The 26,473-nt window shown below is 60.6% G+C and overlaps 8 protein-coding genes across 8 annotated transcripts in view; 3 read left to right on the top strand and 5 right to left on the bottom strand.

Annotated features, from left to right (window-relative positions):
* Positions 1-284: 284 nt before the first annotated feature.
* On the bottom strand, positions 285-6,872 carry MNEG_1945 (hypothetical protein; the record flags this gene model as incomplete). Its single annotated transcript, XM_014049586.1, has 20 exons — positions 285-377; positions 644-697; positions 907-1,047; positions 1,299-1,395; positions 1,607-1,680; positions 1,872-2,027; positions 2,317-2,466; positions 2,638-2,694; positions 2,864-2,944; positions 3,258-3,358; positions 3,553-3,656; positions 3,937-4,014; positions 4,232-4,351; positions 4,491-4,550; positions 4,939-4,999; positions 5,211-5,304; positions 5,553-5,714; positions 5,883-6,023; positions 6,249-6,338; positions 6,843-6,872. 20 exons carry the CDS (start codon positions 6,870-6,872, stop codon positions 285-287), a joined length of 1,944 nt encoding a protein of 647 aa, XP_013905040.1.
* A 1,757-nt stretch (positions 6,873-8,629) lies between these two features.
* On the bottom strand, positions 8,630-11,422 carry MNEG_1944 (hypothetical protein; the record flags this gene model as incomplete). Its single annotated transcript, XM_014049585.1, has 7 exons — positions 8,630-9,115; positions 9,317-9,473; positions 9,698-10,185; positions 10,483-10,614; positions 10,763-10,813; positions 10,990-11,064; positions 11,285-11,422. The coding sequence occupies 7 exons, from the start codon at positions 11,420-11,422 to the stop codon at positions 8,630-8,632; spliced, it is 1,527 nt and encodes a 508-aa protein (XP_013905039.1).
* An 814-nt stretch (positions 11,423-12,236) lies between these two features.
* On the bottom strand, positions 12,237-13,373 carry MNEG_1943 (molybdopterin binding domain-containing protein; the record flags this gene model as incomplete). Its single annotated transcript, XM_014049584.1, has 4 exons — positions 12,237-12,425; positions 12,656-12,739; positions 12,947-13,116; positions 13,355-13,373. The coding sequence occupies 4 exons, from the start codon at positions 13,371-13,373 to the stop codon at positions 12,237-12,239; spliced, it is 462 nt and encodes a 153-aa protein (XP_013905038.1).
* Positions 13,374-14,701: 1,328 nt separating this feature from the next.
* On the top strand, positions 14,702-16,571 carry MNEG_1942 (hypothetical protein; the record flags this gene model as incomplete). The annotated part of the gene is made up of 4 exons (XM_014049583.1): positions 14,702-15,385; positions 15,570-15,683; positions 15,972-16,115; positions 16,353-16,571. 4 exons carry the CDS (start codon positions 14,702-14,704, stop codon positions 16,569-16,571), a joined length of 1,161 nt encoding a protein of 386 aa, XP_013905037.1.
* Positions 16,572-16,819: 248 nt separating this feature from the next.
* MNEG_1941 (ankyrin repeat protein) lies at positions 16,820-18,366 on the bottom strand (the record flags this gene model as incomplete). The annotated part of the gene is made up of 7 exons (XM_014049582.1): positions 16,820-16,864; positions 17,031-17,165; positions 17,312-17,390; positions 17,548-17,629; positions 17,812-17,875; positions 18,045-18,131; positions 18,349-18,366. 7 exons carry the CDS (start codon positions 18,364-18,366, stop codon positions 16,820-16,822), a joined length of 510 nt encoding a protein of 169 aa, XP_013905036.1.
* A 2,745-nt stretch (positions 18,367-21,111) lies between these two features.
* MNEG_1940 (hypothetical protein) lies at positions 21,112-21,886 on the top strand (the record flags this gene model as incomplete). The annotated part of the gene is made up of 3 exons (XM_014049581.1): positions 21,112-21,227; positions 21,378-21,522; positions 21,701-21,886. The coding sequence occupies 3 exons, from the start codon at positions 21,112-21,114 to the stop codon at positions 21,884-21,886; spliced, it is 447 nt and encodes a 148-aa protein (XP_013905035.1).
* Positions 21,887-22,385: 499 nt separating this feature from the next.
* On the bottom strand, positions 22,386-23,600 carry MNEG_1939 (hypothetical protein; the record flags this gene model as incomplete). Its single annotated transcript, XM_014049580.1, has 4 exons — positions 22,386-22,578; positions 22,870-23,070; positions 23,301-23,457; positions 23,546-23,600. 4 exons carry the CDS (start codon positions 23,598-23,600, stop codon positions 22,386-22,388), a joined length of 606 nt encoding a protein of 201 aa, XP_013905034.1.
* Positions 23,601-25,412: 1,812 nt separating this feature from the next.
* MNEG_1938 (formate C-acetyltransferase) overlaps positions 25,413-26,473 on the top strand; it is a gene marked incomplete at both ends in the record, with an annotated part of 8,154 nt that continues 7,093 nt past the window's right edge. The window contains 3 exons of the mRNA XM_014049579.1: positions 25,413-25,585; positions 25,806-25,926; positions 26,182-26,252. Coding sequence (XP_013905033.1) covers positions 25,413-25,585; positions 25,806-25,926; positions 26,182-26,252 — 365 coding nt within the window. The remainder of the gene's footprint in view (positions 25,586-25,805; positions 25,927-26,181; positions 26,253-26,473) is intronic.

Below are 26,473 nucleotides of genomic sequence, written 5' to 3'. Positions count from 1 at the left end.
CCGCCCCCCATGGCCCCGACCTTGATGTACATCTCAGCAGCCGCCTCGTAGTTGGCGCTCTCCTCACTCCACTCGGCCTGCCGCCCAATGAGGTCAGACACAGCCGCACCCGCGGCCCCCTGGCTGCCTGCAGCAGTTGTGGGAAGAAGGGGAGGTACTGCATTGCCTGGGGTGTGACTCTTTACGCGAGAGTTCCATTGCTGCTGACAAGACGCCAACATCAGCGGTGCATCACAAAGCAAGCGGGGGTCAAAACCGATCTTGACCGTGCGGCAGCTTGCGCGCTACCCACCTGCGGCGCGGCCGCTGCGCGCGAACTCGTCGGCCCACTTCTTGGCCTCGTCAAACTGGCGCAGCGCACTGAACATCTCCAGCACCTGAAAAGGGGGCGGGGGCACGGGACCAGAGGGCGGGGCCGTCCGGCGTGGCATGCATACAACGCCGATACTTACTCTGTCACCAAAACAAACACGCGGGTGTGTCGCGGCAGGATTTGAGAATTACAAAGTCTAGGGTAAACCTAGTTTGCACACCCCTCATCCCATCGCAAGTTGCAAGTTGCTGTCTAACCCGCCTTCGTCAGGGGCGCTCTTGGTAGGGCACCAAGCCCTGCACGCACGCACGCACGCACGCGCTCACTCACCTTGTCGAGGCGTCCTTCGTTGACGTACAGCCGCGCCGCCTCCTGGTACCGCCCCTGGTGGGGTGCGGGGTGGTGGAAGGCGGCAGCACGCATGCGTTTCGGGACCTGGTGAACCAGGCTTGTTGTGATAGGTCATGGACCAGGGGAGGACCTCAGGGCCCCGCGGTGCCCTGAACGCGTGTCTCAAGACCCCTCCCAAACATCACGTCAAATTCCAGCCAGCCAGACACCGCTGCGCCCCCCATCAACGCCCCGCCCCGCACCTGCCAGGCCATGACCTCTGCCGCCAGCAGCCCCTGCGGCAGTCCGCCCCTCAGCCCCGCCGCCACCCTGTCCACCAGCTCCACAGCCCCCAGGTCCCTCACGCGCACAAACGCACGCCGCGCCACCTCCACCTCCGAACCCTGGGGGTGCGAAATGCAAGAGAGCAACACCAGGCGTGTTGAGTGCAGGATGTGCGAAACCCTGGAGTCGCTGCCAGTGTGCCATCAGAGGGATTGGTGTTCAGAGGTGTCACGCCAGAGCATTGCCAGAAACGCGAGTTCGCACGCCCATCAACATTCGCGAGCGAGCTGCAGCGGGCCTCGGCGACGGCGTCCAAGGGAGTCGCCGCGGCACGCATCGCACCGGGCATGCCGGGCCACTCGCCACACACCTGCAGCGCCGCGAGCGCGAGCGCGCGCCAGTCTGCGTCTGTGACCCCCAGGCAGGCGGTGCGGTACGCTCCCTCCCAGTCCTTCTGACCCAGGTACCTGGGGGGGAGGGGGGAGGGGCGCAGGGCCCGGGGGGTTGGTGCGGCGCGTGCAGGCATCCACGGGGTTGATGAAGAGCCCGCATGCAGGGTAAAACACCGCAGTTCGTCTGACGTGGCGCTTACCGCTGCAACCCCTGCCGCATGCGTCCTTCAAGGGCCGCAGGCGACCCAGCCGGTCTTTCCCGGCCCCACCTGCTCCTGCCCCGCACCTGAACATGGACGCGCTCTGCGGGACGTCGATGGTCTGCATGCTGGCAAACTGCAGGCAGAACACCTTGGAGCCCTGCGGGAAGGTTGGGTGGGGTGGGTGGGTGAAAGGACGCAGCTGAATTTCACGGGGCATGCGGAGGAAGGCAGGGGAGGCACACGTTGCAACAAGACACTTGGTCCCGGGAATGGATACGACCAGGCAGTGCGACAGCACACGCAACCAGACTTGCAGGCCCACACGAATGACCGTGACCCCCGCCGCACCTTGAAGCCGACCACAAACCCGGCCATCTTTTGGCTGTGAGGCGGGAAGTCCCCCGTCTTGATGGTCAGCGCGCCGCCCCCGCTGTAGCACAGCATGGACTCGCAGTCCGCGTTCCACGCAACACTGTTGGCGTTCTCGCCCTCAAACACAACAGCCTGGCGGCGGCGGCGGTGGTGGCGGTGGGGAGTAAACTGGGTGAGCTATGAGTGAGACACCTCGAGGCCTGGGCTGGTGGTGGGTCCTCTTGACATTCAGGCCGCAACGCCAGTCGCAGCCGCAAGGACGTCGCCGCCCTTTGCCGCCCACCCACCCAGCAAGACCCCGCATCTGCAAACCCCTCCCCGCTCCCTCTGCGCACCCTGAGCAGCTCCCACAACCTGGCCAGTCACACCGCTCTCCCAGCACCCACACACCCGCACGCTGCCCCCCGTCCCTACCCCCCACCTTGGTCTCCAGGTCGTACACCACCACCTTGCCGGCCTCGTCCACCAGGGCCAGCCGCGTGCGCGCAGGGCACACGTCAAGGCAGCGCACGCCGCAGCTGTGGTGCACCAGGGGGATGGGGAACGGGTTGTCCACAAACACCTTGACAACCTGCGGGGGCCGGGGCGCAGTGCGTTGGGGGGGGGGCAATCCTGGCGGTGAGCCGTGGGCTAGTTGTTTGAGTGGGGCACTCTCGCAGCTTGCGCAAGTCACAGAGTCGCACGAGTGACCGTGCACAGCTGCAGTATGCAGCAAAGCCCAGCCGACCCTGGCCGCCCCCACCTGGCCATTCTTGAGCCCCACCACCAGCGCCTCCCTCTTGGGTGGGCCGCCCGCCACCTGTGCACCACGTTAGTCCGACAATACGAGCAGACTATTTTACTAGCAGCACGCAATCCGCCAGAAACTACGCTGCGCCCCCCGGATTGCCAGGGATATAAACCCCAAGAGTCTTCCCCTGTTGTATCCTGAGGGCGCACGCGAAGGCTGTGCCAGGCCGTGGGCTCACCTTGATGTAGCGAATGACTGCGTCCAGGCTCCACTCGCGCTCCTTCACGCCGTCAAAGTTGTACAGCTGCAACTGCTTGTCCTGGGGTTGGGGGCAGGCGGTGGGTGCGTCAGGATGGGAGAGAGAGAAAGAAACAATTGATGGATGCTGCGGACACTGCGAGCAAAACAGCAAGGCAGGCATGCGGCAGCTGGCAAATTGGCTATCAGGTTTTAGTACGACGTGCGACCCACAGAGATGACTTGATCGAGGCCGGCGCCTCTGCTTAAACAGGAGCCACGGTGGCCGTGTGACCAGCCGCCTGCCATTAAGGCCGCCCAGGCCGGGGTGCTCCTGCTTGACTGACGCATCTGCGCGTACCGCAATCGGGAGCAAACTGCCGCGCTCAACCAACCTGGCAGAGCACCAGGTGAGCGCTGGCCACCACCAGCAGGTTGCAGTCCCAGCTGGCGTTGATCTTGGCGCAGGCCCGGTACTGCATGTCGTTGTCGTCGACTGGAAGGGGGGGTTGAGGATGCAGGCTTGGCGTGGGGCAGATAGACTGAGAGCACCGACTGCAGCTGCGCGTCTATGATTCATGCCAGAGTCGGTGCGCCGGGGCGCGCACAGGGCAACACCTTTCACGAGGCCCTGAGCGAGGCTGCCCTCCCTCCGCCTACCCTCGTCCCACCATGTCCCTCTCCACCCACCTGCCACCCCGGCCTCTGCTGGCGCCAGCTCGTAGATCACCACCCTGGAGGCCAGCTGAACCGCCACCCTGTCGCGGTACACCGCCACCTTCTTGACATAGTCCCTGTGCCCAGGGTTCCAGGGGCCGGATTTTACATTGCTTGACACTGCAGTGCACACGCTATAATAAGATGCTCCAATCAGATGTTTCGGTTTTGGTAAGGTGAATCCACATGCACGCGCGTGGATTCTTGGACAGCATCCGCTGGCGCCACGCTGAGATGCTCGCACGGCAGCCACCACGCATTTCTCAGCATGTCCGTCACTTGCCCTATCTTTTCCTCGGGCCACTTCCAGCCCCCTTTCTCACACGCCGCCCCCCTCCCCCCCCTCGCCGCCCCCACCTGCACTTGATCCTGACCTTTTGCTCCGTAATGAGGTGCTGTATGATCACATCAGTCATCGCATCACGGTACGCATACCTGGCGGTTTGTGAATGCAGCAAGTGTGGATTGATCCAACGTGACGGATGGTGTGATGTGCAGTGGCAAGTCCTCAGTCAACCTTGGTCTGGCTTACCCTCCCCAGCCAGCTGCAGAAAGCCGGCATTGCCGCTCTTGCAACTCTCAACCCCAGCCCCTGATACCCTCACGTCATAAATCTGCCATCAAGCCCCTACATATCCTGTTTTGTACCCACCTGTCCCCGTAGAGGCCGTGCACCGTGCTGAAGATGATCTGGATCATGGCCAGGCTGCCATCCTCGTACGCCACAGCAACATAGTTGGACCCCGGCCGCGGGGCAAGGCGCCAGATCCAGCTACAAGGGCAGAGTGGGACATCAGCAAATACAAAAGGGAGACGGCATCAGGCACGCCCCCAACAAGCCGCAGAGTGAGGATTCAAAGCACAGAGCACATTGCTGCATTGCAAAACCGCCACCACCTGCCTCAGCACACCTGCCGCGCCCTGGAAATGAGTCCAGGCTGACGCCCTCCTTTGTCAGCATTTGAATCGACCTGGGAAATGCGACGGTCAGGATTCATGTGCGGGTGCGGGGCATGTGATCAGCAGCATGTAATGCAGGTACCTCTGGGCAGGGGCGCCTGCGCATTGAGCTGATTGTCAGTTGATGCTGGTTTTTGATGACAGGTCTTGAGTGAGGGGGGCTGGGAGAGCCTTCCGGTGTCGCGGCCGCGGTCATTGCTGCAGCTGCAGTGTGTCCAGGGCAGCCACCGCGGCTTCAGGTGTCACCCCAACCCCACAATCAGTATGACTAGCAGCAACAGAAGCAGCTGAAGCGGCAGCAGCAGTGGCGGCAGCAGCAGCAGCAATTTCAGCAGCAGCAGCAGGAGCATCAGCAGCAGCAGGGGGTCGCATGACACGCGCTGGCCGCCCCCTGCTCACTTGTCTGTCCCCCCCACCAGGAGGTACTCCTCACTGAAGTACGCCAGGCTGAGGGGGTCACCTGTGGAGGGGATATAGGGACGAGATGCAGGCAGGATGGAAGGTAGGCGTCGCGCAAGGTGGGGTTGCCGTCAGGCAGTCTCGAAGGTCTTCGAATGAAGTGCGCCACGCAGCTTTGTTCCGCCACGGCGCACACGCTGGGCAGCGCTAATCACGCCAGAGCTTGCCCCCCCCCCCTGTGCTGTCCTCGCCCCATCGCCCCTCCAGCCCACCGGCCATCTCCCTGTCCTTGTGCTTCTGAGTGCCGCTGGAGGTGAAGAACCGCAGGCGGCCGTCCAGCAGGCCCACCGCCAGGATGGGCTGGTCCTGCGCAGGGGGGGGGGGACGGTCACGGCCTGGGGTGTTGGCAGGTGCACCGACCCCATGCAACGCACCCCATGCTACGCACCCCATGCTACGCAAGGCATGCCTCTACCTATCTATGCAGAGGCTAGAACGCCACAGCCAATTAGTGCCACCCAGCTTGACACAAGGCAAAATATTGGCTCAAGAACCCCTGACACCCTGACTAACAGAGTCATTATAGACCATTTGTGCTCTTAACTCCACCGCACCTGCGGGCTCCAGGCCAAGCTCCACGCGGGTGTTGCCCCGGCGCTGAAGTGCGCTCGCTCGCTGCCGGCGCGGTCGCGCACGGACACGCTGCCGTCGTAGCAGCCCATTGCCAGCAGGGTGCCGTCCGCGGTCCATGAGAGGCACAGGATCTTGGACTGGACCTGGCCGTCCACAGGGGTGTAGACCACCAACTTCATGGACATACTATACGCCTTGATGTGTGGTGCTGTGCGGACGGGCATACAGGGCGGCAGCAGCACAAACCTGGGAGTCCACAGGGTCCGGCGCAAAGGCGACCAACGCCACCAGATTGAGCCCCCGCCGCCCACCTTGTGCTTCGTCACTGCCTTTTGCTCCGGCGACCAGAGCCCCAGGTCGCCTGCGGTGCCGCTGGCCAGCTGCTGGGTAGCAGGGTTGTAGGCCAGCGCCTGGATAGAGTCTCCGTGGGTATACTTCAGGATGCCCTCACCCTGGGGTAGTCATTGGAATGGTGACGGGCAGATGGTGCAGTGGGTGTTGCTTGTGGGCCGCCGCCCTGACACTTGCAAACACGTGCAAACTTGACCTGTGGGAAAGGCAGCCAGTCCTGGGCGGCCTGTCGCCCGGCGGCTGGCCGCAATCAGCCCTGTTGCGGGCTCAGCTGCGTCTGCATACTTCCTGCCAGGACGTTATTCTACCCCCTCCCTTCCACCTACCTTGCTGGTCCAGATGATGACGGTCTTGTCGGCGCCCCCAGACGCAAAACGCTTTCCGTTCCAAGCGTACGCGACGCAGTACACCAGGCCCTAGCGTATGAGCAGGGGGTGATGGTGTCCGCCATGCGGCTGGCAACAGCAAAATCCAGCTGCTGCAGCACTTACAAACTGACCTGCAGGCCAGCCTGTCTTAAGCGCCTGCGCCATCCCAACACGACAACACGCAAACGCAACCCTGTGCTTGCGGGACCAGGCTGCACGTGGATCCTGCCGCCATGGCCCCACCAACCCATAAGCGTGCAGTCGCAAGTATAAGCCGCCTCTGGCTCCCATCACAACAGTGCCACCCACGCCGCCGCTTGCAGGCACACCTTGTGCCCCTTGAGTGCGTGCAGTAGCTCGCCGTCTGCCGCATCGTACACCAGCACTCGGCTGCCGACTGCAGCCACCAGCTGGCTGCCATCTGCAGACAGGCAGGAGAAGTCAAGACAGCCGTGTCATGACGAAGTCGCACGGTTGGTATCCGGTGCAGCATGATTTCGAAGTAGCAGCGGCGGCGGCGATCTGAGAGCGCCACACTTGCACAGACCGCACCTGGCCGGAAGCACAGGTCGTAGCAAACATTCTTGATGCCGTCCTTCTCAGGCTATTGGGAAAAATGTTTGTAGTATGGCTCAGGAATAAATGCAGGCGCGTATCAAAGCAGCAGCGGTAGCAGCTGTGCAAAGCAGCAGCAGAAGCAGCAGAAGCGGTGTGACACGCCTCGCACCGGCGTCTCCGTCCAGGCTACCACGCTCCGCATCACGTATGTATGTATATCAATACGTTATTACGCAACGTTTGTGTCGATAGCGCTATCACTTTCTGATCCTGCTGATGGCAGTCGGTCGGGCTACCTTATATCGCAGTTGCAAAGCTACGGCTGAAAAGTAGCGAATTCTGAACGCCATCCCCCTGCCAGATCATCCAAGTGATCTTGACCTGCTGTCGACGTCAACATCGCGCAGCAAGCTCTAGCTGCCACTTGCTTGTATGCAAGGGCGGCTCGCATGTGCATGCCATACCATACTTTGTAGAAGACAAGATGGAAATGCCGGCGAACTGCTGCTGATTTTCAAATTGAGTTTCGAAGCTTCCCAAGCAGCTGGTGTCTTCGGCTCATCAGGATGGGCGAGAGGCAAGCGCAACGAATGCTACTTGTCAGGGGTCTCCTACGCAGTCCAAAATACAGCTTACAAGTATGACGTCATGCTCCGGGGCGGGCGAGCACAATAACTACAAGCCTCATGGCAGGGCCAAAACCCACCGTGACCGCGCAAGAGGTGAGGAGCCTCCATGTGACATGCGTCCTCGCCACACCGCGTTGTGCGGAAGTGAACGTATGCACTAGCCACAGCGGACTCACTGCTTGTGTCCATGAAGGAGCAAGGACGCTGGGCAAACAAGGCATGGCAAGCGAGCAGGTGTTTGAAGCTGAGTACGATGACTCCTCCGTCTAGCGGGCAGGGGAGAGGCAAGCACGCATGCAATCACAAAATCACACTTGACGACTATACATGTTGATACAGATAAAGCGCTGTTGGGATATTTCAGGTGCTGCTAGAAGCAAAATGACAGGGTCAACAGCTTTCCGTGGGCCAGAATAACATTTGAGGCGCTATGAAACGCCATCGTGATGTACCAGAATCACAAGCAAAGGTGTAATATCGTACTTTGCAAGTATCGAGTAAGTACGCGCCTGCAAGTAAGGATATGTAGAGTGTGTGCCAGCCCTGCCCTGTTAGCAACCCTGACCAGGTTGGGGTTGAAGACACAAATGAATGATGTGGTGACGCAGGACAAAATCTATAGGCGGAAACCCCTGCAAGCCCTCACAGCAAATCCGTAGTGGTGAGTGCTAAATGTTGGGTGGAGCGCAAGTTTGCTCAGGTAGGCGGGGCAGGCGTACCTGCACACCTCTCCCAGAAGCGTGATACAGGCCCACAAAGCAAGGTGCTGTTAGCAGTCAGGCAGATGCAGGTAGATACCCAGAAGCTTGTGCTTGAATGTGGAGAGAATATATTGGCAGTCAAATCAGTCGAGCTACTGTAGAGAGCCTGTACACGCACATACACCAAGTGTAGATAAAGACAGGCTAGAATCATCAGGCGTGGTTGAGCGATGTAGTGCATCAGGGCACACCCCTTCACAGAAAGCCAATTTCAATTGGCACGCCTACAAAGAATTGCCATAGGGCTGCTTTCTGCGCGCGGCATGTGGGTGTTTGAAAAAGCCATGACCCATGGCTGAAGCGCAGGTCCAAATTGCACTCCGTCACGATCAGAGTCTGGGCGGGAGGCAAGGCACAAACGCTGGCTGCGGCCAGGTCTTAAGGCGCTGCACTACTCATCCACATCAGAGTCGCTGTCGGCCATGCCTGGCATATCGGCCTCTGGGGCTGCAGCGGGAGCGAAGCCGTGCCCAGGACCTAGCGGCAGCACTGCCGCGCCGCCGACGCCCGCCCCAGGGGCCTCACCAAGCGCAGCGGCGCCCAGCGGGCCCAGCAAGTTCCAGCCTTCGTTGATGAACGCGTTGAGCGCCGCAGCAGCCAGGTTGAACGGCTGCTGCGCCTGTTGCTGCTGCTGCTGCTGCTGCTGCTGCTGCTGCTGCTGCTGCTGAGCCGCTGCTGCTGCGGCGCCGCCTGCTGCTGCGTTGCGGGCCGCGTCGTTGACGGCATCAGCCGCGGCGGCGTCCTCGTCTTCTTCCTTCTGGGTCTTGGTGTTGGGTGCGCAGGCCAGGAGGGTGGGCTTGATGTCGCGGCGGCCGGAGGGCGGCAGGTGGACACCCTGCCACTGTGGCGGCGCGGCCAGCTTTATGATGTGCAACACCTGGCGGGTAGGTTTCAAGGAAGATATGAGCTGGGTTGACACCTTGTGTGGACGCAGTGCTTGCACTTGTGCTAGGCTTCTCCAAAGACGGTACAACGACTGCCACATACAATGCGTGGTCCACCGTGCACCAGCAGACCGCTACCCCCAGCGCGCTGTTCCGGCGCCCGACTCCGACGTCGCTCCCTACTCCAGACCCACCAAATGCTCAGGCAGCGAGCCGAGGTTGGTGCCCGACGCCGCAAGCCCGAAAGGCGTGCTGCTGCAGCCCGCGGCGTCCAGGCGGCGCAAGAGCGGCGTGCGGCTGCGGCTGGGGCTCACGAGGCCCATGATGGTTGACAGGCCTGACTTGAAGCCGCTGAGGGGGATCCAGGGGTGGGATAGAGGGTCAGGGGGTGCCACGTGCGTTTGAGAGCAAGCATGGGTGCAACTCCATTGCCTGCGATGGCAGCACCCCAACAATGAACATGCTGGGGTAGTGGGCCCCGGGGGATTGATGCCCAAGCAACAGACCTGCAGCCCAGCAGCCATGAGTCACCGCAGAAATAGCTAGTGCCCTCCTGTCTTGCAGAACCGGCGCACCTTGTCAGCGCGTGCTTGCTGCTTGAGGCTGGCGAGAGCGGCGCCAGCGACGACGCTGAGCTGGGGCGCTGATCCTGGTCCCGGCTGCATTGTGCCGGTTCCGCGTCTGCGCTGGCGTCCGCGGGCAGCAGAGAGGAGCTGATGTTGACGCCGAAGGATGAGCCGGTTGCGTTGACGGTGATGTTAATGGTGCGGCGCGGCGACAGCGGCGACACCAACTGCGTGCTGGAGGCCCGGTAGGGCGAGCAGTCGGCTAGCGGGCTGTCCGTGGTGATGGCGATGCTGAGGTCGGTCTGGGCCGTCGACAGCTGCAGCCGCGTGGTGGTGGTGGCGGCAAGGGCGTCGATAGGAGTGGGCTTCATGACGCAGCGTGCGGGGCTGCAGGGCGGGGACGTGGCGGTTCCCGGCAGCTGGGACAGGTGCGATGCCGGCTGGATGGTGGCGAGGCGGTGGTGCAACAGCAGCATCGCCTTGGAGGCCCGCTTGTGCTGGTCAGGGAAGCACCGGTGGGTCGCAATCTGCACGAAATTAGTCAAGAGGTGTGGGGTTGGAGGTTTGCCAAAGGGCAATTGAGGTCAACGGCTTGCTGGGTTGAATGTGGAGGGCAGGCCCGAATGCATGCAGGCTGAGCTGCCGGCAAGCACGAGGCTGCCGCATTGGCGCTGTGCGGGGAAACCTGCATGCACGACCGATGCGGCATGCTTGTGCCTGCTTCAGACCCTCTGTGCCTGGGTCGCTGGCATGGGCCCTTGCCTGGCCGCCTCGCCTCTGTCCCCCGTCCGCACCTCCCAGCCGAGCATGGGCGGGTCTGTGATGTCGACGCACTGCTCCTCAGCCATGCCCACCACCGCCACCGCCCCACTCAGCACCATGCGTGCCCCCGTGGACACCTCGCGCACAATCCAGGGGTGGGACACCTGGCATTGAGGATTCGGGAGCGCTGTGTGGGTTGGTAAGGTCGGGCCAAGCTCAGGGGCGACGGTGCAGAGGCCGCCGACCGAGGCTCGTGTGCAAATTGCCGGGGAGCGTGTCCTGGCCAGCACGCCGCTAGCATTCGCAGCTCACGTATGTGCGGTAGAGGCGCTGCTGGTTGGGCTCGACCACAGAGTACGCCACCTGAGGATGAGTGGCCGCAGTGGGGTGCAAAATACGCGGTGTTGTTTTTGTTGCGCATGTGCATGAGGTGGGCAGGCATGCCACAGCACAGCAAGCCGCATCGCGTCAGAAACGGGCCTTGGTTGGAACCATGCATGCAGGCTGCTTTCAACCACCTGGTGGCGAGCTGCTCCCACCTCGTTGCCGTCGAAGTCGATCCACAGAGCGCGCACATTGCGTGGTGTGCGGTTGGTGAATCTAATTACGCTGGCCTGTTTGCTGTGCACAGAGCGCAACCGCACAGGCTCGGGCCCTGCCAGCGTATTGGGTTGGTTGGGAAGGTACCAGACGGCCTACGGAGGCGGGGTGGCGTGCATGTGCATGGGAGTGGTGATTGAATTTCAGTTGGAGTGGTTAGGACCTGCCGGCTGCTTATGTCCCACACCCTGGCCCACTGAGGACGCCGCATGGCCCATATTGAGTAACACACACCTCCTCCTTCTCCTCCAAATTCCTTTGCCTGTAGCGCAGCCTGTCCGCCACGTCGAGCGCTGGCAGTGGCCCGGGCTGGCCGAACAGCACGACTGGCGGCGGCGGCAAAGAAATGGCGTTGGAGCCTAAGATGCTCATGCTGGGGAGCATCTTGGCGTGAGGCGTCAGTCCTGGAGATTGTATGAGTGAGTATCACATGAGCGCTATTGCAGAGATACATCAATACAGGGCCAGATCGCTGGCAAGGGAGCGAGCAGGGGCACACCGTGCATACCTTGCGTGAAGGTAGACAGATTATTTCAATTATGCAGGGCGTATGGCTGTGGGCGATAAATCGATCTGTCCCTCTGTTGGCGCGCTCGCACAAGCTGCGATGCCGTGTATTGCTGTAAGTACGCAGATGGGAAATGTCGTAATCTCTCAAATTCAGGAGGCTGAGAATGGCCCTGCTGCATGCACGCTGTGCATCTGAAGCGCACAAAGGCGTACTTCAACTTCACACCTCCCAGCCTTCCATGGCATGTCCACAATGTCTGAGGGCTCCTCTGCGCCCAGCGGGGGCCCCCGGGTCTCCCAAACCAGTGGGGCAGCAGGGGAATGGGCCCTGACACGTGCGCCCGTACTTGAACCGAACTCGGCGCTCAGCGCCCGTTCTACTCCTCTGCTAAACTCCACACTGTCTGGGACAGCAGCGTTGGTGCATCACTGGCAACATTTCTGCCCAGTCGCAACCACGAAAGCCATCATGTGCACACGTTTGGCCTCATCAGTGTCTCAGAGACCCATTGGCAATAGCCAAGAGTGCTGGGGCCATGCTCTTGCTGGGCACAGTGAGCGCGATTGCCTCACATTGACAATGGGCCATACCTGCCCCAAGGGCCCAAAACGACATGAACAAGCCAGACTGGTAGCTGGTCTGAAAGATCATTTCTGCATGAGAGTGTAATGCTCATTACTGTGTCGCCGCTGCATCCAACTCAAACGTCTCAGGCAGCGCCGCCCTGGCCGCCGCGAGGGCAGCGTCCAGTGCCCCCGCGTCCCTGCTGGTGAAGGCGAGCTTCACCTTATAGGCGTCCGCAGCATCGCCCGACGCGGTGTTGGGGTACGAGCCGATGCTGACCCCCGTGTGTGCCTTGGCAACCTGCAGGAGCGAAGCCGTGCACGAAAATGTCACATGAGCAAGGGCAGCCACATCCGAGCAGCAGCCCCCGCCATCGTCCTTTCCTAAGCACGGAGCATGCTGGTGTGCTGCGTTGTCCTTAGAAGAGCACGCCGGCGACATCTGAACTCCATCAGCCGCGCCACATACGTGCGCGCCCTGCGCTGCCTAATTGAGGCGCAAAACCGCAGCCGAAAATCGCTCAGGCTCACCTCAGCCAACGGATCTGCCACGTCCCCCTCCCCCAGGTGCGTGTACAGCAGCCGCGTGCTGCTGAGGGGCCCAACGAAGCGGTCCTGCAGGATGTGGCATGGGCGGCCGCAGCGTCTGAGCTCAGGGTTGCCTCTACCTGCCTCAGGGTTGCCTCTAAGGGGAGGGCCAAACTGCTGCGCACATCGACAAGGCGCACAAACTGGCTGGAGTTTATGGCCCTCACCGGCCTAACCCATTGAGGCGACTGCGTCGGTGCTGCCGCCACACTTGCCGCTGGCCCACTCACCCACCTGGTGTGCGGACACCATGGCCTGGAAGAGCCTCGGTATACCCGGCAGCACGTACACCCGGTCCACCACCGCCAGCGGCACCCACAGCCCCGGCGTGAACAGCACCTCGTCGGCGGGCGACGGCAGTGCCGCCATACGCAGGCGCGCCTCGTTGAGCTCAATACCACGCGCTGCAAATACCACAGGGTTTGGAAACATGGCCGCGCATGGGGTTTTTGTTTGCATAAGAGGCGTGGTGGTCTCCTCCATAGTGCTACACATGTCTCCTCCATATTGCATGGGGTTTTCGTTCCCATCTTTGCACGGACTCTGCATGCCGAAGGCTCACGAAAGCCATGGTTGACATGATGTGTTTGAGCGCCCCGCCATTATCACAGTTGTTTTCATTCCCGGAACAGCCCCCGTCACCTTTGTAATGCTCCTCCATCCTGGCAACTGTGGGTGCGTGTCGCTCGAGCTTGCGGCCTGTGCAGCACATTGCGGCAATCAGCCATGCAGGGGCGCACCGCGGGCCAGGCCAGGCACAACAACGCAATTACCACTAGCAGCAGGGAGCCAAGAGGACCATGCAAGGGCGGTGCCCACCAAAGGCCTGCGCGATGGCCTCATACGTCACGTCATCATGTGTGGGTCCGATGCCTGCACAGAAGAGAGTTCAGGATGTAGGTTGGGATGTTAGCTCAACGGCCAACAGCTGTGCATGAGAAAGGATGCCATCAATATGCGAATATGTTATCATGGTACAGACACAGCCGGCAAGAAATGCCGCCGATATCCCATGTGCACCGCAAAACCACAGCTTTGCTTTGCCTAGCGCCGCCCGCGCACCGCCGCTGCTGAAGACGAAGCCGTCGTCGCCGACCCGCTGCCGCAGGCGCTTAACGGTCTCTATGATGTCTGCGGGGGCGTGGCAAGACGTGTCAGTACAGAGTTTGCAGCTTGCAAGGGCACAAGCCACCGAATCAGACCGCATCCTTCCACAGAGCGCTCGGTCTAGAGCAGTCACTCCAGCCTCTCCATCGCTGCGTGCTCGTGCCGTCACCCGCGCTGTCGTCTGGCACGCTCTCCACCCTCACGAGGTCCACGCCCCGCGAGTACAGAAGCTTGGCCAGCCAGGGGGTGTTGGCGTCCACGATGGAGCCCTGCGCTCAGAGCGAGAGCAGCCCCGCCGCTGTGTGACAATCCACTCACGCCTGCAGTGCGCCCCAGCAGTGACTTGGCGCCCACGGAGGGGCCTGCCGTGCAAGGCACCAGCAACACTTGCGCATCGTCAAACACGTAGGTTATCATATGTCTTTCTCACTTGGAGTATCTCATCCCCTATTATTAGCAGCGCCGCTTTTGGGGCCGCTGCCTGCGCTGCCACAAAGCGCCGCTGCTCAGGGCTGCTGCTTGTCGCCATCACCCGCAGCTTGATACCGTGGTGGCTAGTGCACAACAAGCGGTGGGTGATTTCTCTGCACAGTTGCATGCTAAGCCAGTATAGAACTACTGTCAAACACGAATTTCGACAAGAGATTGTTTGATCTTGCAGCAGTGTCAAGTGATGCTTGCCTATGCAAGCACGAACACATTCACTCGCGAATTTTGCTACCCACGGCGCTTCAATCAAGTCGTGTGCAAAGTCAATGGACACCTCACACTGTCACTGTGTCGACACACCCAGGTGACGCGAGCTAACAGCTGACGTCGGCGCGCCGCTGCACGGGACTTGCACACACCTCCCTTGCAGCAGGTTACATGGGAGACTAGGCTATGACAGCCCTCCAGGAGCTTCAGGGCCTCACGGATTGGGCCTGCAGGCTCATCATGGCTGCCGAGCGGCCAGCGCCGTTCTCGTCACGCGACGGCAAGCTGCTGCGCCTCGTCCCCGTCGACCGCCGGCTGAGTGCCGTGGAGATGGCGGCATGCATCGCCTCTGCCCTCAAGGAACATCCTTCCCTGACGGCTGCTGCGCACGAGGCTCGGTGCCGGGATGGCGCCAGGTCCTCGCCCAGCAGCACCCGGTGCGCCACCCTGTCGGTGCGTTCAGGCGACAGGGCGATTGCAGCGCTGCTGCGGGGCTGGGCGTACCTCAGGGCCGGTGATGCGCAGCAGGCGCTCCTGGACGCGCGCTGCGCGCTGGCCAGCGCGCCGCGGCGTGCGGCGCTCGAGCGGGAGGCGGCCGATGACGGCGGTGCTCGTGAAGGAGGCCCAGGCAGCATTGTGAGCAGCGACCTTCCAGAACAGCCAGGCACCTGCGACGGCGCTGCTAGCGCCACACCAGGGGGCGTCAGCAACCCAAGCAGCTGCCTCACCCTGTCAGGCGATGGCATTGCGCGCGCTGCGGCGCCACTGCGTGGCCTGCACGCCTGCGCTTGGGCACCAGCGCACGTCCTGAGCAGCGAGGCGCACGCCGCCGCGGGCGACTGGGAAAGCGCGGCAGTGCACGCCAGCATTGTGAGTATTCCATTAATTATCTATCAGGCTTTGGGGGCTTGCGTTGCCGGCATCAACGCTCAACTCGAAAAAGGCCACAGTCGGGCGCGCTCTGCCCTGACTTTCTCCATTCGCTGTGCATATCTCCACCACTGCCCCCAGTGCAGCCTCCTCAACCACTCAATCCACACCTCCCCCCTGCAAGGCCTGCGAGCTGGAGCCATCCGATCCATCGCACATGGAGCGTCTGCGGATGGTGCTGCCTCGGCTGTCATCCCCGCAGGCGGCTGCGCTCACGGCCGGCGGCGCTGCGGGCCTGGTGGGCCGGCTCGCTGAGGAAGCAGAGGAGCGCCTGCCCGAGATTCTGCGGCCGCGCCCGCAGGCACGCATCTGCTGGTGTCTCTGCTGGTGCCTGCAGCTATAAGCATGCGCTCTGCTATAATGCCTCACTGGCCAGTAATGAGCTGTGTGGCTGTGTGCACCGCAGTTGCCTGTAACCATTTGATGCAAACTGCAAGAGCAACAACCATCATTAGGGCGCCGTGATGTTTGAGACCTCAAGTGACAGTCAAACCCCACTGTCGTGCATGTGGACCCCCGCACGCAGTGGCACTACTACAATACGTGGATGGCCCAGCGCATCGAGGCCCTGCACCCCGGCCTGCCCCAGCCCCTGGTCAACAAGCTGCTGGCCCAGGATGCCGGGGAGCTCGACCTGCGCATCGGCCACCCCGAAGCCCTGGCCGAGCAGGTGGGTTTGTTGCATAACAAGTGGCTGCTGGTGTGCGGTTAGGTTTGTGGGCGGCTGCAGCCGGCGCGTGCGCGCAAGTGCGGCGCGTATCGCGAGAAACTAGGATGCATGCGTGACGACTGCACCTGATTCACACACGTGCGAGCGGTAGCAAGCTTGCATCAGAGGCTCCAATCGCATGTTTAAACTCTGCTGTGACCCTAAACCCCAAACCCTGAATGCTGCCGCTGTCTGCAGGTGGAGGAGCTGATGGACGTGTACAAAGCTGGCGGTGCCGCAGCCCTAGAGGTCCACTGCCCCGCGCCGCTGCGCTGGGAGAGGATGCAGCAGCTGCTGGGTCCAGGGGCCGTCGGCCTGCCGATTGGGTACGAGCCGCCGCCGTCAGCGGGGCCTTCTCAGCAGCCCAGGGGGCAATTGGCGGGAAAGGACGCGAGCGTCCTACGGCTGCAGGGTTGATTGGCAGAATCATAGCCTGCTGCAAGGACATACGCATAGATTCACCTGCACCCAAAGGCCGAAATGCAGTTTCATCATTCATGCTCCGACTTTTTGTGGTGGGTGGTGTGTGCTGTAAGCTGGCTTCAAATTCTACCGAGCTGTGTATAACCTTGGAACGGCTTACACACACATCACAGCAACAGCTGCCACGCTTGGCAAGGGTGGCCCTTACCGACCCTCCAGTATCACAAGCATAGTACGTGCCATCAAGCCGCCAGCACCTCTCGTGCGAACCTCCAGGACAGGCTCCACTGCTGGGATGAAGGTGGGTGACGACATAGAGCCAGGCGATGCAGCTTCCTGATTGCTGGATCAAGACACAACAATAAGAAACGCTCAACCAGAACAGCTGTGCAGCCCTTCCGAACACAGCGACCGCCTGTTGAAGAGCAGAGGCCAGGCCAGCCGGGCACCCACCTGAGGCTCGCACAGGTCGATCGGCGTGCAGCCCTGCTTGTTGCGTGCAGTCTTGTCAGCGCCAGCCGCCACCAGGGCGCGCACCACTTCGACGTGGCCCCGCATCGCCGCCCAGTGCAGCGCACTGTTGTCCCCCTGAGAGAAGGTACGGGGCATCATTAAAGAGCACAGAAACTGCACCGGCTCTTGAAGCGCGGAGGTCATAAGCACACGCAACCGTGGCTTGTGAGGTTTAGGCCACTAGTGTCCCACTACTTCAGAGCAAATCGCCAGCTTCCTACCAGGTCACGTGCATCGATGGCAGCACCGGCAGAGAGGAGGTGCTCCACCACATTGAGGTGGCCGTTGTGAGCGGCCCGGCTGCACGCGGCAATCGAGGGGTTGGGAGACAAGGTTGTGAGGTGTGGGTGCCAAGGAACACCATGAGGCGTGTGCACACCCGCGCCTCTCTTGTCCCTTGTCAACAAAACATACAAATTACATTGACTGTGTACACAAACAAAAGAGGCCGCCGCACATGAGGGCGGTCTCCTGCATGACGCTGCGCTGCTCCACACCGGCGCCCTGTGACAGCAGGTACTTCACCACAGCCAGGTGGCCTGGTGTGGAGAACGGAGGACGGAGAGAGGCATTGAGAAGCACTGAGGCCCTTACATGCATGGCGGCCATCAGGAACAGGCGTACTTGTGATAACGCACACACGCCAGAGGCCCCTGCGCGCTAGACAGGCAAGTCAAGGCCTTGAACCCTGTCCAAACGGCCGAGGCCCACCGCCCCACACCATTGCCGGCCGCCAGCACCAGTGGTGGGTCACCGCACAGGTCTGCCTCGTTCAGGGTGCAGCCCTGTGGTTGCGACCAGGACGGTGGTGTAGCATGTCATACACACGGTCTATCTTGTTCCAGGCAGCACGGCTGCCATGCAACACTGCAGTAGGCCTTGCAAGCCCTTGTCCTGGCCTGCTCCTGCCCCCGCTGCTTTCAGCGCCCGCGCCCCACCCACGGCACCTCTCACCTCCATGACGTGCTCCTTGACCCAGTCATACATGCCATCGCAGCAATCGCGCCAGATGTTGCTCTTCTCCGGGATAAACACCCCAGTCTGTGGGAGCGTGCCGACGCCAGCAGGCATGGCAGGGGGGCGAAGGGCGGTCCGCACAGGAGCAATGGCGGCACGGGCAGGCAGTCGCAAGCATGTGCACGACTTTGCACAAGGTTTCAAACCTTCTCTGCACTGCAGATGACACCGCTATCCATCAAGACCAGTGTGCAGCAGAAGCTGTGCTGCATGTGAGGTGAGAGTCGACAGCACCACCTACCAGGAGGTCGAATGGCATCTTGGCAAGTGTTTTAGCGGCTTAGAGGCTTTGAAAACCATCCGGATACGATAGATAAACGAGTATTCAGAGCCTGAGCGAGCGCTGTGCAGACTAACAGATTGTTTGATGTGCCCGAGGCTCGCTGTCAAAGTTTGTCGAGACGCGAGCAACTATGTGATTCTAGGATCTCAGAATATCATATTTCGTTGCATTTATTATCGAGGTGTTCATCACTGCTTCAGACGGCCTCAACCGTGGACACACCCGTGGTACTGCATTCGCTTCAATCGCAAGAGGGCCCGCAACATGATAGAGCGGAGGCCAGCATCAATGATTCGAGTTGTCTTGATTGTAGCATGTCATCTGCTTTCGGCCAGCACTGCATGTGCGTAAGCGTATCACGCCCCAAGCGCCTCTTGTTGTCCACATGATCCAGGGCCTGTGCCTGGTCCCGTCGCCAAACCCCACAAACGTCTGATATGACAACGGCCCTCCGCAATCATATACAGGGTCTGCTGTTGGGGCACAGGCCAGCCGCGCAAGTCCCCAGGGCCAAGATCCCAGCGCTGCAGGCCAGCAAGGCGCACCACCAGAAGCCGTGATGCTGGGCGGCGACCTCCGCAGCACTGAGGAGGCACTGGCCCAAATGACAATGGGTCTTCACGCTTTGGGGGCGTTCGGGCTCACAGGTGGTGCATCGATGTATCCACCGCACGTCAGGGCTGGGTCTTGAGCCTACCTTGTATTGCAATATCTGGTGTTTGCAAGTGCCCTGCAACTATGTCGGGACAATGTATGCTTGCGCTGCAGGCGCACTGGGCGCTGGCAACCCGCTGGCTGGCGATTCCAAGTTGCAGACGGCTTTAAAGGAAAATATTGACGAGGTGTGCAGCTGCTGGGCAAACATGTCTTTCATTGAATTGACGTGCGTTCCTTAATCTCAAGCCGCATGGCGCTTTAGAAAAGCTTCTGCCCCCCATTTCTCAGCTGGCCGCCGTGCTGAACAAGCGTCTTGTCAGGCTTGACAACGATGGCAAGCTGAACGTCAACCTGGGGTGAGTGCAAAGTGGGATCGGATGATTAGAGCAGTCAGGGACACTGCTGGTCAAACTCCTTGGTGCACAGCCAATATTAGTTGGGAACTGTCAGTAACGAGCAGGATGGTTCAGCCAACAGCGCCAGTGATGAGCGTGGATACTCAGGGCAACCCTCTTGGAAAGCTGACCCGCTCTATTTGCAGGCCCGTGCTGGCTGGCATCCTTGGTCGCGACTCGTCCCTGGTGGCTGGCGCGTCCAAGGCGCCCCTGAAGGTGGACATCACTGAGGCCCTCCGCAGAATCCCCAATGCAGCAGCCCCTGGCGGCAGCCCAGCAGACGCAGAGGCTCTGCTGCAACAGCGCGTCAAGGCACTGCAGGTAAGCGGGGCGTCCGTCATCAATGCCGGAGATGAATATGTGATTAATGCTCGAACGCCCCAGAAGTGTAAATCACCCTTATACGTTTCATTACAAATTCACTCCAAAACTGTGATCCAACCACAGTGCCGCGGCTGTATGTACATGCACCCGCAGGGCGCCATGGAAGAGTCGACCTCTGAGGACAGCCGCCTCCTTCAGCTGGCGAAGGCAGCCACGTCCCCGCTCGTCAATGAGCTGCTCAGCCCAGGGGCGCGTATTGCAGAGCGACTGACACAGCTGGGGGAAATTCAAAACGACATCTACCCATTGTGAGGTGCTCAATACTGAGCAATACTACTAGTAGTGAACAATTAATATCTGTACTGGGCTGCTGCTTGTGCAATCCCCGTATATTCGAGATGAGATTGCTCCCAGTCGCTGTAGGGCCTAGCAGGGGCAATTTTGCAGGCATGAACTGCCATCCGCCATCACAAGCCACTCACTTCTGCCCTCACCAATCACGCTCAGAGAATGCGGCGAGTGGCAGTGGTCTCCTGGGGGCGCACGCACCAAGCCCCGCTGGGTGGGCCCCACCTTTACACTGTCGTCAGCGCGGGGCAATTGCGCCCTGCTGACGCCTGGCGTCATAGGCCAGGGCAGCCTTACTTGGACCAGCGTGCAGCTGCTGCGACTGGCGTGTCAAGGCCCGTCCCTGCAGTATGGTTTCGTGAGTGGTGTTGAGGAAGCGCCGGCCGGGTGCCTCGATGAGCGTCGCTGGTCATGAGTAAGGCGGTTGATACACTGATGAAACTCTGCCGGCAACCGGTTGGTGGCCCTGACTCACCTGCCAAGAGAAAGATTTGGCTCGTACGACATTGTGCCGGCATAGCAATGTGCCCCTTGCCCATGCATGACCCATGCAGACACCCATAACATACCTGGGACCATCTCGCGAGCCAGAGCAGCTGTCAGGGCCTGAGTGCAGGTTTGAGCGCAAGTATGGCACCGAGGTGAATCCAGGGATCACAGCACAGAGCGCTTGTTTGTGCGCTTTCCTGTTTCGTTGCAGCCGAGCCGCAGCGTGCAGGGCAACGGGCTAGCTTGCAGTGAAGGCATCCCTACCAAGTCATATCCCATGAGCCTGGATGGCTCCAGGAGCGGGCGACCGCGGGATCTTGTAACAATCCTGATCCTAATCCATCCCTCCTCCTGCACTGCAGGTGTCCTTCACGCTGTTTGGCGGGCCGATCGATAACCCCATACGCTTTCCAACAGAGGCCGACTTCTTTGCTGCCATGGTGATGAGGACCATTATGCCACAGCGTGCAGCCGCCTTGTGCCTTCAAGCACTCTCACTCTGCTCTGCATGTGGGCCTTATCGCCAACCGCCGCCATTGGTCACGTCATTGACATGAACGGCGAAATGGCCGCACCACCACAGATTGTCAACAAGACATATGACTTCAGGATGATGGAGATGAAGTGAGGCCGTAGCTAGTGACCACACTGAGAGTGCTGCTATGTTTTGCAGCAAATCCAAAATTGGGGGTCGCGCCCTTGCTCAACTGCACCCCGTACCTGGGGCCCACACTGATTCGTGCCCCGAGCTCTGCCGCTGCCTGCCGCACGCAGGACATTCCTCAAAAACACGCAGGCGCGGCTAGACAAGGGGAAGCTGCGGCTGGAGGACCTGCTGGGATTCAAGGGAAGATCCAAGGGCGGCAGCATGCTGGACCACCTGCAGGAGGTGCTGAGTAGCTCTGGCCAGATCACCAAGGTGGGCGGAAGGCAGGCAGGTAGGGCAGCGGACCTGTGCATAGCAGCCCTCAAGCGGTCTGGTGTGCTGGTGATTGACCCTGCCCACAGCTGTGGGCAAGCTTGATGTCTTATCTCATATCAAACAAAATGAACCTAAGCTGCGCTGCGGTGCCCTGCCGCTTCCTGTTCACGACCAGAAAATAAGCGGCACTGTGAAGGAGACGCGTGCACGCATGCTAGCCAAGCTGGAGGCGCGGCTGAAGGAACAGGCTTCAGGGGAGACATTGGCGAGGGCGCGCAGCAAGCAGGGGCCCCTGCCCTGGCTGCATGCGCTGATGGACAAGGTGGCAAAGGGTGAGTGGGCCAAGCAGATTGCGAATTAACATGTTGTTTATGCTTGGTCGTCAGTTTGCTTTGCGGAGGAGAATGACGCCTGTGACTGCATCCACCCTGCCTATTTTGAGCGAGGCAACCCAACAATTGCGACGTGGGCACCGTTGCATTCTGGCAGGTATAGCAACTCATCAACTTGCCTCGTTTGTGCCGCACGGCGAGTGGGAAGCTAAAAGCCCACCAATTCACCTTTGCACAGGTAATTTTGTGGAGCGGGGCCCTGCATCGTCAGCCACCTGACACATGCGCAGCCGGCGGCAGCCATATTACACAAGCTCCACTTGCAAATTGATGGTTAGCGACATTGCGAGCTCGTACGGTACATGCGCTTGCTCTTGCAAAATATACTGCGGTTTGAGCGCATCATGCAACACAATCTCACAAGGCAAGAGTGAGAAGAAATCAAAAGGAAGCAAAAAATGGCATCAAATATTCAGACACAGATGGTCGAAGATGATCCGCAACACCACCTGCGCGGCAGCCTGGCAGTTACGAACGTGGCGTGGCGGTTTCGCACGCCACGAATCGCAGCCCTACCCAATCGATTTCCTCCCACACTTGCAACTCAACTGCTCTCCGCTCGTCCGCGGACTGCGGTGGGGTGGCGGTCTTGCTGCACTGCACGTCGCTCAGAGTGTAGGTCTTGCCGGTCTCTGTGTCAATTGTGATGGGGTTCATGGTCCTGCAGAGAGTTAGTGAGAGGGAACAGCACGCGAGAGGGCAAGAGTGGGTGAGTAGGCAGATGCTAGGGGTCGAGAGAAAGCCAGCATCCCTGTTACGCCCACAAGGTGCCAGTGCAACTTGCTTAGCAGACAAAGAGGAGAAGTGGCCGTGTCAATAACTCAGCTGCTGACGGCGTCCACTGCCTGTAGCCGGCAGCTCTGACACAGCTCTGAAAGATCCGTCAGTTGGCCACCCTCCTACAAGCAGGCCCTGGCAAATCGACCCTGCCGCCCTGTTGTCAGCTGCTCACTCGGTGCCGCAATAGAGCTGCATGCCGCTGGGCCTCCAGGCCTGGTCGTCCTTGCCGGCAAGCTCGCCGCGCCGCCACTGAACTCGGGCGATGCCCTTGCCAGGAGGACAAAGCGCCTGCAACACCTTGCCCGTTGCAAAGTTGGCCCCAAACTCGTGACTGTCAGGAACCTCACCGGTGTACTGCAGTTGAAGCGCACCCCTGAGTGCGCAAGTAAGCCGGAGACACGCATGTGCCGGTTTGTGGTGCACCGCCGAGCAACAGGCACGCAGTAGCAAACCAAAATCGGGCTCTTGGCGCGCAAATCCTATAGCGACATCCCACTCAGCAGCACTCAGCAGCAACAGCAGCAGCAGCACCAGCACGAGCAGCAGAAGCTGCACGAGCGTCACTGCGCATCCGCGCCAGTTCGAGCGGTGCGCGCTGCTCACGTGCTGCAGCGTAGCCGCAGGCCAACAGCCACCTTCTCGCGGAAGCCACCAAGCGTGACGAAGGATGCCTCGATCCCCGTGAAATAACCACCGCTTTTGCACTTCACCGTCCTCAGGGATCCCTCCTGGTAGCCCACCAGCTCTTGTACGGCCTTCACTGCAACCCAAAGCAGCAACAACATTCGGTTCACCGCCCTGTCTGAGGAGATACCGGCGATCGAGCTGGCACCACTCGCAATGCCCACCTGAATCGCCCAGCACGGCCCATAACGCCATCACCACCGCCAGTCGCACAATCATAGTGACTTGAAAGCGGTGCCAGGCTTGTGCAACCCTATCACAGTGCACTCTCACAGCTCTCGTTGTCAGATCAGGCTTGCACAGGTATGATTTGCTCATGAAGCGGTGATAATAGACATGTGAGTGGCATTGGATGTGGGCGTTGGCTGGGTGAAGGGCTGCTGGTACGGTAGTGAGCCGCAGAGCATTGACTAGGGCAGGACTCGACTGGGGTGACGCAGGTGTGTGGGTCGGCAAAACAACGTAGTGGGAAGATTTGCCAGGCCTGCCCGCCCGCACGCCGCCAAATCTCATGCTTGGCTGGCTACATACAACAGGGCCTTGGGTTGCAGGCTGTGCCGCCGCGCCTCCCCTCCCTTTTGCCCACCACAGCAACCACCCGCCTGTGCCTCGCTCAGCGGCGCTAGCCCTCTGCCTCTGGTCGTTTCTTAGACACCACACCTATTGCGGCCCATGATAAGCCAAGTGGCCCCTTTGTATCAAGTCACTGCTCCCCTGCTGCCCACTGAAGCACCCAACTCTTGAAAATCCTGTCACTGAACCATCGCCATGACATTGCATGACGTCCGGGAGCAGCTCTGTAATTGAGTCCTGCAATACATCAATTGGTGGCTGCACGATTGCACAGGTGTGCATACAAGGTTGGAAAGCTGCAATCAAACATGGGCATAAATCTGCAGATGGCCTGCAGCCCTGATCTGCTGTGGTCTGTGCTTCAGGCTCAAGATGGCTGGTGCTGGAAATCGTATGACGGCGTGGCATGCAAGTAGAGAAATTTCACACCTAGATACTCCTACAGCTGCACGCACACGACTAAGCTTGCAGCAGGCAACAAACATTACGGGCGGCGCAAGGGGCAGCCAGTGTTGCTGAGGTGCTGTCCGCGGAACAGGCCATGCAGCCCACAGCTGTACAGTCTGGTGTCATGCATGGGTGCATGTGATGCAGCATGCACGCAGCTTATGTAAAGCAGCTGTACGTCTCACGGCATGTCTGTTTCGCCTGGTGGCCCCGGCTATAGCCTGTAGTGGCTACTTCCGTGCATGCCATGGTGGTTGGGGTGTCCTGTACCAATACAGACTTGCTGTGACGTGTCCCATCAATAGTGCCTAGCCTTGCTTCATCTCTCTGTGATTCCCTGCAACGTTTGCCTGGAAAAAGCGCAGCGCTCTTGCCAATGACGCTAGTGTGCAGACCGAGCTGCAGCAGCTTCGCGTGTGCGTGGTGTCCTTCCGCCGAAAGGCCCAAGTCACGTACCATCCGCAAAGTTTTTGGCATACACATCTTACACTGATCACATAGTGCACATGATACGAAATCTGAGCTGTCGCTGAGATCGTTCTTGACCGACACTTTATCGTCGACGGCCCCACGCTTGAGAGCGCTCCTGCAAGGCACGATGCTAGCCACCTGCTGCGAGCCAGTGGGATTCTCGCTGGCGCCCGCTCTCACAGTTGCAGCAGGGGTGATGTCGCGGCAAGCCCCTGGTGTTGTTGCGGCCGTTCCCGCTGCCAGCAGAACCGTGACATCGGTCTCTGGAGCGTCATACCGGCCCCTCAGGTCGGTCAGGGGGGCGCCGAGATTGTCGGCTTGATGATCCTGATTCCCGAGAGCACGCGGCACCAAGTGTCAAAACTTCTCCTCATACGCATGTATCAGGACCACTCCTCAGCGCACATATCACAAGATTCCCGTGTCTGGGATCACTGCCACCGCTGCGGCGAGGTACGGCACAAAATGCGTGCGTGCGCATGGGCGTGTGAGCTGCATTGGCACCGTGCACCGGCATGTTGGTGCTGCATGGCCCATCCAATGCACAAGGAGTTCAGGAATGCCGCTGCATACACGCCCCCTTGCCCGCGCCGCGCGCGTTGCGTGGGTGGGCACAGCGGACTGCGTTCCTTCGCATCCAGCGCCGCGGAGGCAGCCGCCAAGCCCCAAGCAGCCCCTCCGAAGGCCAAGCACACCACCATCGATGTGGCGAGGTACGCAACCATAGATGGCCAGCCCACACTTGAGCCCAGCTGTTTTGTATGTGGCCTTTGGCATGCTGCGGCGGCAGCGTGTGCGGACGGCAGGTACCAGAGCCTGCCCGTCCTGCCTTGCATGCGTGGCGGAGCTTTGGGCCTTGACGGACGTGCACACCGTTGGCCCGGTCAGCCCGCTTTGCAACCGATGGGTCCCACTTCCCTTATCCTCCCCTAGGTACGTGCAGGAGAACTTCAAGCCCTACGATGGTGATGCGTCGTTCCTGGCGGGCCCCACCCCCGCCACCCAGGCGCTGCGCAAGGAGGTGGACGACCTCTGCCACCTGGAGCTGGAGAAGGTGCGCGCGCCCGTGATGACTGTGGTGTCGTGTCGGCCGTGTGGTGGGCATGCGGGCATCACCCAGCCGTGCAGGGGCATGCTCCCCCTGGACGTTGCGGTGCACCCGCCATCACGCACAGCCCTATTCTGTCCTGCCTGAAGCAGTGGTCGCACATGCCTGCTGGATCCGGCCGGCAGGACCCTGGCACGGGTCATGCTGCAATCACAGTCAAGTCCCCGCCCCCCTAACACTGCGGTCCTCCTCCCCTCGAAGGGTGGCGTGCTGGATGTTGACCCCAGGACACCCTCCACCATCACATCCTTTGGCCCCGGTTACATCGACAAGTGAGTCGGGAACAGCGCTGTTCGTGTCCTTGGGCACCACCCGTCCGGCTGCCTTTGATTGGGCAACAAGCAGCACCACCCGGCACCCAGGGCCGCTCTATGCCGTGCAAAAACTGTGTGCCCTCAGCACAATAACCGTGCTACCTGAGTTTTGCCACCAAGTTGTGGCGCATGCAACGCAGGCGCATGCCCGCTACCCCCACTGCGCCTTCCCCCCCCCC

Source organism: Monoraphidium neglectum (genome assembly GCF_000611645.1).
Source record: "Monoraphidium neglectum strain SAG 48.87 unplaced genomic scaffold scaffold00207, whole genome shotgun sequence".
NCBI classification, from domain to species: domain Eukaryota; kingdom Viridiplantae; phylum Chlorophyta; class Chlorophyceae; order Sphaeropleales; family Selenastraceae; genus Monoraphidium; species Monoraphidium neglectum.
This window is presented reverse-complemented; position numbering and strand designations above follow the sequence as displayed.